This window comes from Choristoneura fumiferana, chromosome 4 (assembly GCF_025370935.1).
Source record: "Choristoneura fumiferana chromosome 4, NRCan_CFum_1, whole genome shotgun sequence".
NCBI classification, from domain to species: domain Eukaryota; kingdom Metazoa; phylum Arthropoda; class Insecta; order Lepidoptera; family Tortricidae; genus Choristoneura; species Choristoneura fumiferana.
The window spans coordinates 9,309,301-9,322,615 of NC_133475.1; the positions used below are offsets into that span (position 1 = coordinate 9,309,301).

The following is a 13,315-nucleotide window of genomic DNA, read 5'->3' on the forward strand; positions in this document are numbered from 1 at the left end:
CGACGTCAATGCGACGAGATTGCGGCGTGTAGAGCTAAGGGTCCGAAATAGTCAGTAGGTTTATGGCATCTGTACTTCACGTATCACATCTAGACTGAGTATAGATAGTCACAGTCGATTGGATTGATTGGATAAATTCATTTTTTTGAGGTTGGGGCCCAGCCATCTTTATTAGTTAACAATTTACTTCCCAAAACACAAGATGTATTATTATCATCACATCACGTCAGCCGTAGGACGTCCACTGTTGGACATAGACCTACCCCATAGACCTCCAGTTGCTTCGATTGGAAGCGGCCGGCATCCACCGCAATCCCACGGCTTTAACCATCCAGGTTTGTGGACATCCTACGCTGTGCTTGCCGATCTGCGGTCTCCATTCGAGAACTTTTCGGCCCCAACGGCCATATGTTCTCCGTGGTCTTTTCATATATCCTTAGCTTTCCTTCCAGGTGGCATGGCTCCGCGTTGACACCCAAACAATCCTCACCATCGGTCCCCACGTGATAACAAAGAACCATCGCGTGGGTGTGGCGCGTGGGGACGCCCAGGTGTGGGCTCTGACGCTGCGGGACGTGCGACCGGCTGATGGCGGAGACTACATGTGCCAGATCAATACAGAGCCCATGATCACGCAGACGCATCATCTTCAGGTTGTCGGTCAGCACTAAACGATGCTAATTGATTTAGTTTGTAAACTATAATACCCAAAATAAAATAGGGGTCATGTGAACATCATTGGTATAACGAAAATACACATACATACATACATTCACGCCTTTATCCCTAAAAGGGGTAGGCAGAGCACGTGAAACTTGTGTTCCAGTACCACTTTTAGCATAAATGTGGGTATAAAAGATGGACAAAATGTGATATCGCAGTGACAGGTTGCTAGCCCATCGCCCACAACACACTTCAAACCTGTTCCCTTAGTCGACTCTTACGACACCCACAGGAAGAAAGGGGGTGGTGCTATTCTTACCCGGCACCACACGGGAATACCAATAAATATAGTTCTTTATAATTATAATTATAACGTCCCTTGTCTTAAAATGGTATTATTAATAATACAACTTAACGCAATACAAATACTTCTCATTCAATCAAATGTATTCAGATAAAAAAGCGTATTTGTCTTCGATTTCATTTTACTGTTGTAACTCAAATGACCCTTATTTTCTTTTGAGAAACTATTATTTCAGTACGTTGAAACTTGAGGCCGGTCCAGTCCCAGTAAGATTGCCAAGTCATGTATTAACTCAAATTTGCGTCAACGCCAACGGCACAAAACAGACTAGCTCTATTGTTAGAGGGCAGCTAGCACTATTGACACTTTTATAAGTTAATACCTACCTTATAAGAAATTGCAACATCACATTTATCCACATAGTGCTAAAGCAAATAAAAAATATTTCAATATTTCATTTCTAAAAGTTGCCTAACCCCTTGTACATGGTGTCCCGTGGATATTTTCACATTTCAAACATTTTTTAGTTTATAAATACAAAAAAATCCTAAATTATTGTTATTAAGTATAATGCCAGCTTTTTTTCTTGCCCGAGCTTGATAATATCTTAAACAATTTATATAATACTGCTCTAGTGACTTGAAGAAATTGTCTTTATTCATTTGTTTTGTTAAATATTCTCTTAAAGTTAGTGGATATCTCTACAGTGTGTTACCGGCAGCCAAGCCTTTTTTAAGTAATTAATAAACTAAACTTAGATGAATGATTGGTCTCGCGCGCTCGCTCGACTAGATACCGCCGGCGTACTTGTCAAATGCGGCAACAAATAGTACGCCGAATTCGGCGTACCCGAGCCCGAGGCGAGTCAGTCGCCTTGCAAACTGTGCGTAAGGTACATGTACCGAATTTTTGTTAAATTTTGGTCATAAGCCGAAGTAAAATGCCAGTTTTCGCAGTGAAACTGTTTAAAAATAATACTACAAGAAATAAGAAGGACACTGGGATCACATACCATCAGGAAATATCGTATAATTTCGAAATTACAAAATAAAATAACATGAACCCTAAACGCCATTCTGTGTTGTCGCGTACACAAGAATCAAATTCCCCGTAGTTGAGATTTTAATAAATTGAATTTTATTTTTATCATCATTAAATGATGATAAATTTTAATAACTTATTTTATTTAAGTATCCGGGTGAATATTCGGGCGTTTGTACCGCCGTCATTGTTCTCAACACTTTTTTTTATCAGATTTCTTAAGCAAAAAGGTACAACAAACATCAACATCCGACACATATTGATGAATACATGTTGACACATGTTACCATTTATTGTACCTATTTCTTGAAATCTGATAAAAAAGTGTTGAGAACAATGACGGCGGTACAAACGCCCGAATATTCACCCATCTAACGTAATTATTAAATATACATAACCTAGTTCTATATTATTTGATGTTTATCTTTGTGATATATACACTGAAAGTGTATAAATTGTTACCCGACACTATTTAATTAAGGGGTGAATGTGTCTTAAAATTAAAAATGTTTTTCGTCTTCCCATTCAAAAAGCCCAATCAGCTGATTTACTTAGGTATTACGGGAAAAGAAAAAAAAATTGTTAACTTTTTACCCGACTGCCCGAAGGAGGGTTATGTTTTTCAAGCGTATGTATGTAAGTATGTATGTATGCATGTATGTATGTATATTTTGTAAACAATTTTTTTTAAGTCTTAATTAACCTGTACATTATATTACGTTTAACTATAGGTGCAACGTGTTATCGTAAGTACGCAAAACTTCTTAGTTGGTAACTCAGTCCATGAATTTTTAGTCATCCCAGCCTATATACGTCCCACTGCTGGGCACAGGCCTCCTCTCAGAACAATGTAATTCCGCACATGAATTTCGAAAAACTCAGAGGTGCGAGCCGGGGTTCGAACCCATGACCCTCTGCTTGAGAGGCGATAGGTCAAACCACTAGGCCACCACGGCTAATTTTTAGTAATAATTTGTAAATATTGAATGTGAAATGAAAAATGAAAATGAAAAGTTTTTATTGATTAGAAACAGTGTAACTTAAAATACAGTGTCAGCGGGCTCCAAAAGTTGGTATTCCAAACATGTCCTTAAATATATATATTTTTTAATTAAAAGTGAGGCCTGATCATTGATATACCTACATCATACCTACCATTTTTTTTAAAGAAGAAACCTACGCCTAACCTAGACACAAACATATGAATACATTCACTCTTAATTACTTCTTAATTTCTAAGTATTTCCCAAGATACATTTTGTAACCAGTAACTTAATAGACTACAGAATAATTTATTTTCCCAATAATTCGGGTAACAGTGGATCAGCTGGCAACACAATTCGTCACGCACACTAGCATCCTTGCAAATTGTCTTACACCGTTCTTACGCACACTACAATATTGAGTTGCCGCATTCACGAACCTTTTGTTTTAGGTAGCGCGGTATCTAGTCGAGCGAGCGCGCGAGACCAATCATTCATCTAAGAAACTAAAATTCGGACTATTAACTTTCTAACAAAAATATAATTGCCAGCAATGTGCAGCAAAGTAAATTGACAAGTAATGTAAATGACAGCCGACGGATAGGTACTTGGATTATCTTGTCAATTTACTTTGCAGTACATTGCTGGCAATTATAATTTTGTTAGAAAGTTAATAGTCCGAATTTTAGTTTATTAATTAAAGTAATGTCATGATTAAGTTACAGAAATACGTTACTTTAACGTCCCTAAGCCTGGCTTCCGGTAACACACTGTATACAACGCACAACTATGGGACATTATTTATCCCGATATATATTTTTTGTTTTGCATGGAAAGAAAGAAAGAAGAAAGAAAGAAAATAATTTATTTAGCAGTAACACATTAAACAGGTTAGAAAAAATAATAATAAGAAGTGTTGCCGCTATAAAACGGCTCAAAAAAGGGTCAAGGGCTTACCCAGTAGACAAAAATAGGGTTTATACCTCTACCGCTAAATGTATGAGTGATTCCAGCCCCGGAGAATTCAGTTCAATTATTCTTGATACTGTTTTTCTTCGGATCCGCAGTAATTACTCCGTCAGTTGTTACACGAGTCCTGCGCGAGCCCACGACACGCTTTCATTCCCATAGATTGGATACCGTTACGCCGCGTTTCCGATAACCACTGAATTAATTGAAACCGGTATATTGTTGAGATTGTACGGGACTAATTCGCGTTTCGGCTGGTTATTTACTTCATATTGTGCCCGCTATTTGGTATTTTCGATCGGATTGTTAATTGAGCGCTGTTGTTTCTACCGATTAGAATTAAACGGACAGTGGTTTAAGGGTAGATGATTCGACGGTTGATTTGCTCTGATGTTGTTCTCAGCCAAAACATTTAACAAAGCATGACAACCTTCAACCTTCATCATATCATCAATTCGTAGGACGTCCACTGCCGTAGGACATCCATTGTTCGACATAGGCCTCCCCCATGCATAGGCGTCCCACACACATAATCTTCAACCTTGCTGAATAAATTTTCTACTACTTACAGGATTAATTGGGCCAATCAACTTTTTTACCCACACTAATCTGTCCGCGACATTTTTCAAACAATTGCAGATTTTTGTAAGTAAACATGTTTTTTCTGTAATTTAATATATTATGTCTTAGATTATATAGTACTGATGGTGTACATGAATACATGCCATCCTTTGTAAGTCCAACCTATTAAACCGTGAAATATCTTGTTGCAAGTACAATTTTTTGGTAACGCCAAAGTGTGGGTAAAATAGTTGATTGGCCCAATTAAAGCTGTAGGTTATTTTCAAGTACTCAGTTGTATTTATTTCAAGTTCAGCATAATTTGAAGCCACTTATAAATGGTATTCTTAATAGATGTGATTTCTTATATAATTTGTTTTTTGATAGCAGTACGTTTGCGCAATGTAATTTAAAACTTTATAAGAACGAATTTGAGTCCGACTCTTCTGGCTGCATAACCGCATGCACTTAGTGTGCTACTAACCCGCAACTACACCCAGGGTACGGTAGTATTATTAGTTATTCTGTGCCCAGGGTGAATATTCGAACACTTTGACCGCTCGGTTAAACGTTATTACTATTCCACATTTATTAGCACAATGGAAGGACAAGTCGCAAGAATTTTGATCTCGTTAAATTTGGCATCGATGCCTATTGTCTTTCTTTTTCTTCTTGCAGTGCCTCTTCAATCTTTTTATTGTCTTTTGTTTTCATTAAAATTTTACCCTGAGCATGAAAAATCTTTTTTATTATAATTAAATATATAAATAAATTATCTTTTCCCTGGACGATAACTGGACGGCGATGTTAGTAACTTGAAAAAGCCGCCCGTTTTTACAAACTTAATCTTCGTTTTCGTATTAAATAGTACCACCGGACATCGTGGACTCTGGCAGCAGCGGTGAAGTGATGGTGCGTGAAGGGGAGAATGTGTCCATACATTGCGCTGCTTTGGGCACGCCGCCACCCACCATTACATGGAGGAGGGAGGACTCGGGCGTCATGAAGATTGGCGCTGAGAGTGGTGAGTGAATATCATTATTTCATTTATTACTTTCTTTATTACTTATATTTTACTATTTTAAATTACGTTCCAATTCAAAAACTAGACAGGCACAGTGCACTTACTCCATAAAATATAAGTGCAATCCTGTTTTTTAACTCATTTCTTAATTCAAACTTCATTAAACTATTTCGAAACTGAGGTTGAAATTCCGTTTACTCAAGTTGCTCTTATATGAAACCTCTATTGCACCCTGTCAAATGCACCCCAGTGCACGTTTCATGAGACTGCACTTCACATGCTGGATTTTCATAAGTACACGTACTTATATATTTTAGTAAGTTCGAGACAAGTTCGTTTTGCATTTGCATAGGAAACCGTCTTACGTAATTGTAATGTTATTAGAATAAGGAAGTTCTATCGTTTGCCGCTCTCCTTTGCGCATATAGGATAATATAGTTTCCAATAAAAAAATCCCCAAAGTCAAAGGACAATAAAGGCCACTTCGATTTCGTCGGTAAAATTAAATAGATTACGTTTGAGTTTTTATTTGCGTTTATATTTAATTGAAAAAAAGATATTTGTAGGAATAGTGTTTTTGTATTAATAAAACCATTGTTCAAAAAAGGAATGATATAAAGGATTATATTTATAACAATATTATATTATTTTTAATTTCTATTGCTTTTCATGTTAGTACTAAGTATATGTATTTTTAAGTATTGTATGTAAATGTATATATCATTAATAATTTATTTTTAATCGACTTCAAAAAAGGAGGAGGTTATCAATTCGGTTGTATTTTTTTTGATATTAATGATTTTTGTTTGTGTGTTCTTGTTTTTTGTTTCTGTGTCCGCCACCTACGATTTTGACATAATCTTAAGATCTATGTACCCAAATACCCTGTTTAGCGTCATGTACGAGTATGCCTTGTATTTGTTCTATGTTTGTTTTTATTGCGTTAACTAAATGAATTTTCTTTCTTTCTTTCTTTTCTTTCTTTAAAATGGTTGTCTGGAAGAGATCGCTTTTAAGCGATAAGACCGCCTATTGTCTACCCTGAATGTATGTGCAATATATGGATTTTTCGTACTGATTTGTGGTGTGCAATAAAGAATATTTTGTATTGTATTGTATATTTATTATTAATACACGTTTTACAAATGAAACTCACGTGGCGCCTCTTTTCCTATAGGTAGTATAGGTAGTGCCACCAGAGTTGAGGTTACGGATACAAAAACATGTCATTTAATGACAGCGGGATTTTGCTATTCACTCATTCATTTAATTCATTCTCCTTCACATGAACTCTCGTGGCACTACCTGTATATAAATAGGTATAGTTTTAAAACTTTGGCAGGGTATATAGGTGTCTAAGTGTTTATATTATAAGTTTTTTGTACTGATTTATGGTGTGAGAGAGAGAGAGAGAGAGACATTTATTTACACATATTCGATACACAGAAAAAACACGTTAGGATGAAATAATAATTAAAAAAAAACATCGAATAGTATAAATTGGGACCCAATCAGCATAATGTTGCGGCAAGCCACAATGCTGTTTTTCAGTGGGACCCATAGTAGTGTGTGCAATAAAGAATATTTGTATTGTATTGTATAATCTACGAGTAAAAAAGTGCTTTTTTCTGTCGAATCGAAGCGTCACATTGCCAATATTGCCATCGTTTATTTGCTAAAACCATCTAGTTTTTGAAACTAAAACCTTGGTATTCTGTATTCCATCAAGTTTGTTCAAAATCCATTCAGACCGTAAATTGATGCAACATAAGTTACTTAAAACTGTGATCGAATTCAAAGTGATTTTTTTCACGTGATACAAATTTTGTGTTGCTAGATCAATCAATCAATGGTACCTATAGTATGGTATGCTAGACAATGTTAAAATTATATCGACTCGTTTATTTAAATTAATCCAGCAATCAGTTTGATTTCCAGGCTACCACAAAACCTTATTCCGTACGATCCTTTAAGATAAACATTTATCAATTTGCTGTTAATATATGCATAGATTGAAAATTACATTTAATCCGTATGAAAAATAGCAAATTAACACTGGACATGTTTTTGAAAAGTTGCAGAACAAAAATAGCTCAGTTATGCGAGTGGAATCAAACCTTGCATTTAAAGCCCCATGGTCTGAGGCACCCTGTAGATAAATAACAAGAAAATTTTGGTCATTATAAGGTGTCATATTGCCTACCAGGTATCAAATTGACTAGCTGTACGGTCAAGTGTAAGAATATGAACTTATTCAAAGTTTCGAAAATAAGTCACAGACTCTTATTCCGACGCAATAAGGTAACATATTTTTGAGTGGTTCGCATAGATACTTATTTTTGCACTTGGCTGTACATGGTTTGGCCAGGTAGGTAAGCAAGGGTATGTTACAGTGAACAAGTGGAGCGGAGTCTGGTTGAACCTGAGCTCCGTTGTCAGAGACATGAGCGGCGCTCTGCTCTGTATTGCGAGCAACGGAGTGCCGCCCTCTGTCAGCAAGCGGATACCGCTGCGGGTGTTATGTAAGTAACCAGGAGAGCTACTACGAAATTCGAAAATTGAAGTTCGTATCGTTCTGTTACTAAATTTGTTTGATGTTTTAAAATTAAGCCGGAATATTTCAGCTGGTGGTTAGGTTAGTTTGACTAGGTTTGACTAAACACCCCGTTCCCACGCGGACCCAGTGCGGATTTAGAACTTGACATGTGTGCCATTGAATTACTTCAAAGATAAGTGCAGGTTTCCTCACGATTTTTTCCTTCATCGTAAAGATCGTGGTAAATTTCACGAGTAATTTCGCACATGAATTTTGGAAAAGTCAGACATGGGAGCTCGGGTTTGAAACCACGATCCTCTGCTTGAGAGGCCAATGGGCATAAGCCACTGGACGACTTTGCTGTAGGTACTTGTGTACCTTCACAAAACAACAATGTCCATATTTTAAGCTAGAAGTTGTTGAATTGTAATCACTTCTAAGAAATAAATACAAGACTTTGTAATTCGTCTCTTATTCAAAATAATCTATTTAAACTTTCCGGGAAGCGGTTCTGCGGACTTTGTAACAATAAAACTTCTATTGTGTCTTGTCCTGTGTCCCGGAAAGTGTTAAACAATTTGAGTGCCTCAAAAGATTTACTTTTGTAGAAGGCAGGACATTTTATTATAAAGTTATTAAGAAATAACTCGGTTGTTTCACTAGGATTTTAAAACCATTTTATTTCAGCACAAATTTTGTAATGACCATTAAAACTTTGACGTTACACCTTTTGGTACAAGAGGGAGCTACAGTTCTTTATTAAATGCACCACGAAATACAAAATGCAGAAGAAAAAATAACAAAATTTCATCGTCAGTTTCTTGAAAGTGTCAACATTTTCAGCAAATAATGAAACTTTGAAACTTGTGGCGAATCGACTGACGTCTCGTTACTCAAATTCGCTCGGCTAACGCGGGAACAAATGGCACTATTAAAATCAAATCTTTGGTACAGCTGCTGGAAACCTAGAATGTATTTTATAACGAGATCTCTTACTTTCGAAGGTAAACCTTCGGTGGCGATGACTCAGAAAATGATCGGTGGCTATTTAGGGCAGTCTGTAACTTTGGTGTGCAGAATTGAAGCTTACCCGACGCCGGGCGTCCACTGGACGCATATTAACGTTAATAGAATACAGAACGGTAAGTAATTATAAATACGAGTATGTTTACAGTTAGTATACATTTGTTTTATTAAAGATTAATAAGTAAACACTCACCATTTTAGGTGTGATTTCGTGAACTTGGTGTTTCAGTTATCTTCTACTTACTTTTTCGGATACGATTCATGTAGAGCTTCCATAAACGGATAATATAAGTTCGTCGTTTTACATACAACTCAGTAACTGTCTAACGTGTTTTTTGATCTGTTAGTCTGTGCAGTTAGGGCTTTAAATAAATTTACAAATCGTACACGTGGATTTTGACCAAAGCTCTTTTAGTGGATGGATTGGTACGTTGTTCTCATGACTTTGCATGCAGTCTTTAAAACTTGTTCAAAATTTGTAAGACACAAAAAGACAAACACGCTCTAAAACTTCCGCACTGGTAATATTTAATACCAGTAAATCCGAGTTTAGACTTCTAAGAAAAATCGTGCACGTTGCATTACATGCGAGGCCGTAAAGCCAACGAGTTTGTAGTGGTCAATCGAGCGCCGCAATGAATTGCAACTTGCACGATTTTTCTTCCACGTCTAAACTCGGCTTTACTGATATTAAATATTACCAGTGCGGAAGTTTTTATGCGTGTTTGTCTTTTTGTGTCTAACAAATTTTGATGAAGTTTTCCACACAGATAATTTTCAGCACATAGTTTTTTATCCAAAAAATTTGCATTGCAAATAATTTCGTGCGACATGTGCATCAATAACGAGTCCAAAATTATTGTTTTATACGTTTTTGTCGTATTTTACAAATATCTTTTCATCGTTCTCAGGCACGAAGTACCAGGCTATCATAAAATCGAATGGTTACAAGCATACTGCTGCGCTTAAGATCAACGACGTGTCGAGAGATGACATCGGCGCGTACCAGTGCCATGCGGAAAACGTGCTTGGCTCTGCACAGGACGACATTACCTTGTACAGTAAGCAAAAATAACCGTATCTATAAAAGAGTAAAGTGACCGATTGACAGACAATGTCATCATGCCATGTTTTTTTTTTATCTATTGTTTAGCACTCTTAGTAAAAGCTTTATATTGTACGAGGCTAATTGAATTGGTGTAGCTTGTGCCAAGACATTTATTTTATTTGTGATAGCTAATATGTTTTAAAGTCATATTCGGTGACATTCTTATTAAAATAACGAACATAATAAAACTTACACATAACTAATAATTTAATACATTTTTCACTTCTCATGCCCACAAACTTCGTAGTGTTTCTGCTGAATATTGCTGAATTTACTCGCATTTACAGTGTATATAGAACGGTTTATAAAATAACGAATTTTATGCCCTTTTTGTACTTTCTACTATAGATGTGGTTAATTTTAATAATACCAAAAACAAATTGGATATGCAGATGCTCCTTTGTTTTAATGAAAATGGCGGAGCTCAAATATCGGCAAACATTAAATATTAATTCGCACTAAATAACTAATGAGGCAAATTTTGATCAAAGCCTTACGTACCTACTATTTGCTCGCTCGAATTGCTTTCACGCGCATATTGCCGTCATTAGATAAATAATGAAACTATTGGTATGTAAATAATGCTTGATAAAGTACCTACTTAACGTTTGTGCTGAAACTAGCCCCAAATGACACATACATCCTTCTTGTTAATATATACTATTGTTGTGTCTTGTGTTGTGAATAAATTTATTTTCTTTCATTCTTTCTTTCTTTTCAATATGCTCACAGCAAAGTGATCTCTTTTATAATCATTTCTAATTAGGTACTTAGTATAAAACTTTTGAAACAATTTTATTCTATGTTTAAAAACTTGCTACAAAAAGGAACTTGTAGGTACTCACAAAATCAAACAAAATAAATGTTTCGCAGCTATTTATGTGATAGATAATCTAGCACTTTTTTATTGGCCATTAAACATACAAGAAGTCACTTTCGTCACAAACTTTTTGTTCTTAGATAGTTCCATAAAAGCAGACTTAAAAAATAACTTTTTGCGAAAATACGTTATCCAGGATAAACAAGAGCGCTACTTAATGAATTTTACCAAATTAGCCGTCCAGCTTGTAGTCTAATACGGCAATCAATTGCGGCTGAACTAATTATTCGCTCGCTTTCCTCCTAATTAATGTATAAATTCGTCTTGTTCAAATTTTACGGTTCATTGAGATCTGTAATGTTATAAAGCATCTGAGAAAAGTTAAACAACGCTCCTCTAATGATATTTGACTGTCGGAGGTTGATTACCGCTCTGGATTAATAAATGGTTTTGTTAGCGTAGTAATGAGGCGTATAAATAGAATAGCGCGATACCGGATTGGCTTTTATCCGTGTTTGTGCTCCGAGTAGCAATCAGTTACTATTTTACTCCCGCGGTTTTGATGCCCCCGAAAAATTAAACTATTGCCTGGGTTACTGTCTTGTCGGAATCGGAACAGGGTAATGAAAAAACACAGACGCGTCTCTTGTAAAAAAATATTTTAAGTAGCTCTGAAACCATATAAATAAATAAAAAATATTTAGTTGCTTTAAAACAAATATGTACTTAATTGATGCAAAATCTATGAAAGAATCGTATTTTGCCAGCTCATAAAAGCAAAAACGCATTTTGAAATGTTGTCGATGATGCTGGATAATGAATATATTTTGTTTATTTCATAGACTTTTGATATTTCTTTAAAAAATATTAGCTTTTATTTGATAACCGTAGTGTTTTTTTTCTGGGACGCCATACTGAAATGATTATAATATACCTACCCTATATCACTCCAACTACTGTCTAATCGTTTGAATTATAATAAAATCACAAACCTCTATCGTTAGCAGCAACTTACAGCGATCGGTTATTATTTTTATTGTTCTAGCGCTCGCCACAACTACCATAACGACCACCTTGGTGACAACGACTAAGGCAACGACTGTCGTTACAGAACGTACGTCCTCCACACAACCATGTGAGTTTCTAAATAAAATGTTGACATTAGGTATTTTATACAAATGCTGTTAAAGTACATAATTGTTATTGACGGGATACAATCTAGAATACCAATCTTTGCCAAAGTACGATGTAAAACGATAGAAATTGTATGAGAAAGGAATTTAATTTTACGTATGAAATTGTAGCCGGTACAAGTGTTTTACGTCAAAAATGTGACATTTATGAAGAGAGTAACGTCCTCGTTTCATTTCTACCCTCTTGTGCTTCTCTTGTGTCATATTTTACACCGCAATAATTCAAAAATAAGAAGACAAAACACATAAAAATAGAGGCCATAGAGTTTATAATTACACCAGAGACAAAAGCATTAGGTAATGCCATCCCACCCCACTATTATTATAAGTGCTTAATTTTTTTTAAGTCTGTTTCTTTGTTACCCTTAACACGTCTAAATCGCCAACTCAATTTAGATGAAATCCTGTATACAGGTAGACTGAGTCCCGAGGAGGGAATTAGGATAGTTTTTATCCCTGAAAATTGCATAGTTCCCACGGGACAGCGATAAAATAATTCTACGCGGACGGAGTCACGGGCAACTTTTAATTCGAGCAGAGTGGTAGAAAGTTAAAATGCTCAACTAGTGGAAAAAATATTTAAGTTCTGTAACAATAACAACGCACAACTTTATATCACTTTCGAATGGCATTTTCGAAACCAAAAACGAATAGCTAAGGTACCAGAAAAAAGGTTTATAATAATAATAATCTTTATATATGTATTATATTTATCTTCAATAGATATGGAGCTCGAAACGACTCCTGATGAATACGAGAAGATTGTTCCCAACGAAGACACTTACGTGGTGGTGCTGAGTCAACATCAAATGCAGAATTTGGGTAAGCTTTTGTAACAAAACATAAGCGAAAAAAGATGGTAACTATTTGTAGCTAGAGACTAGTCTTGACAAGCAAACCTATCTTTTTAAAATGCTGAAAATTTTGACTATTAGGGTGACTATTAGGTACGTTATGCTATTGCCACGTGCAACTACGGTATAATGGGGGCAAAAGGGAGAAATGGGGGTGGTTGACGGAAACACGCACCAACTTGTGATCGTGCCGGTCCGCAGGAACACTGCTAAATGGTCTCATTTGTCACCAT

At 35.9% G+C, this 13,315-nt stretch overlaps 1 protein-coding gene across 2 annotated transcripts in view; it reads left to right on the forward strand.

The window, feature by feature from the left end:
- LOC141427423 (lachesin-like) overlaps window positions 1-13,315 on the forward strand; it is a 211,422-nt gene that overhangs the window by 23,623 nt on the left and 174,484 nt on the right. For both annotated transcript variants that reach the window (XR_012451322.1, XM_074086823.1), the window contains 7 exons: window positions 453-660; window positions 5,390-5,545; window positions 7,939-8,067; window positions 9,086-9,223; window positions 10,019-10,168; window positions 12,081-12,170; window positions 12,952-13,050. Coding sequence is in view for 1 of the 2 variants with exons in the window: in XM_074086823.1 (XP_073942924.1) it covers window positions 453-660; window positions 5,390-5,545; window positions 7,939-8,067; window positions 9,086-9,223; window positions 10,019-10,168; window positions 12,081-12,170; window positions 12,952-13,050 (970 nt within the window). In the remaining variant the exon portion in view is untranslated. The remainder of the gene's footprint in view (window positions 1-452; window positions 661-5,389; window positions 5,546-7,938; window positions 8,068-9,085; window positions 9,224-10,018; window positions 10,169-12,080; window positions 12,171-12,951; window positions 13,051-13,315) is intronic.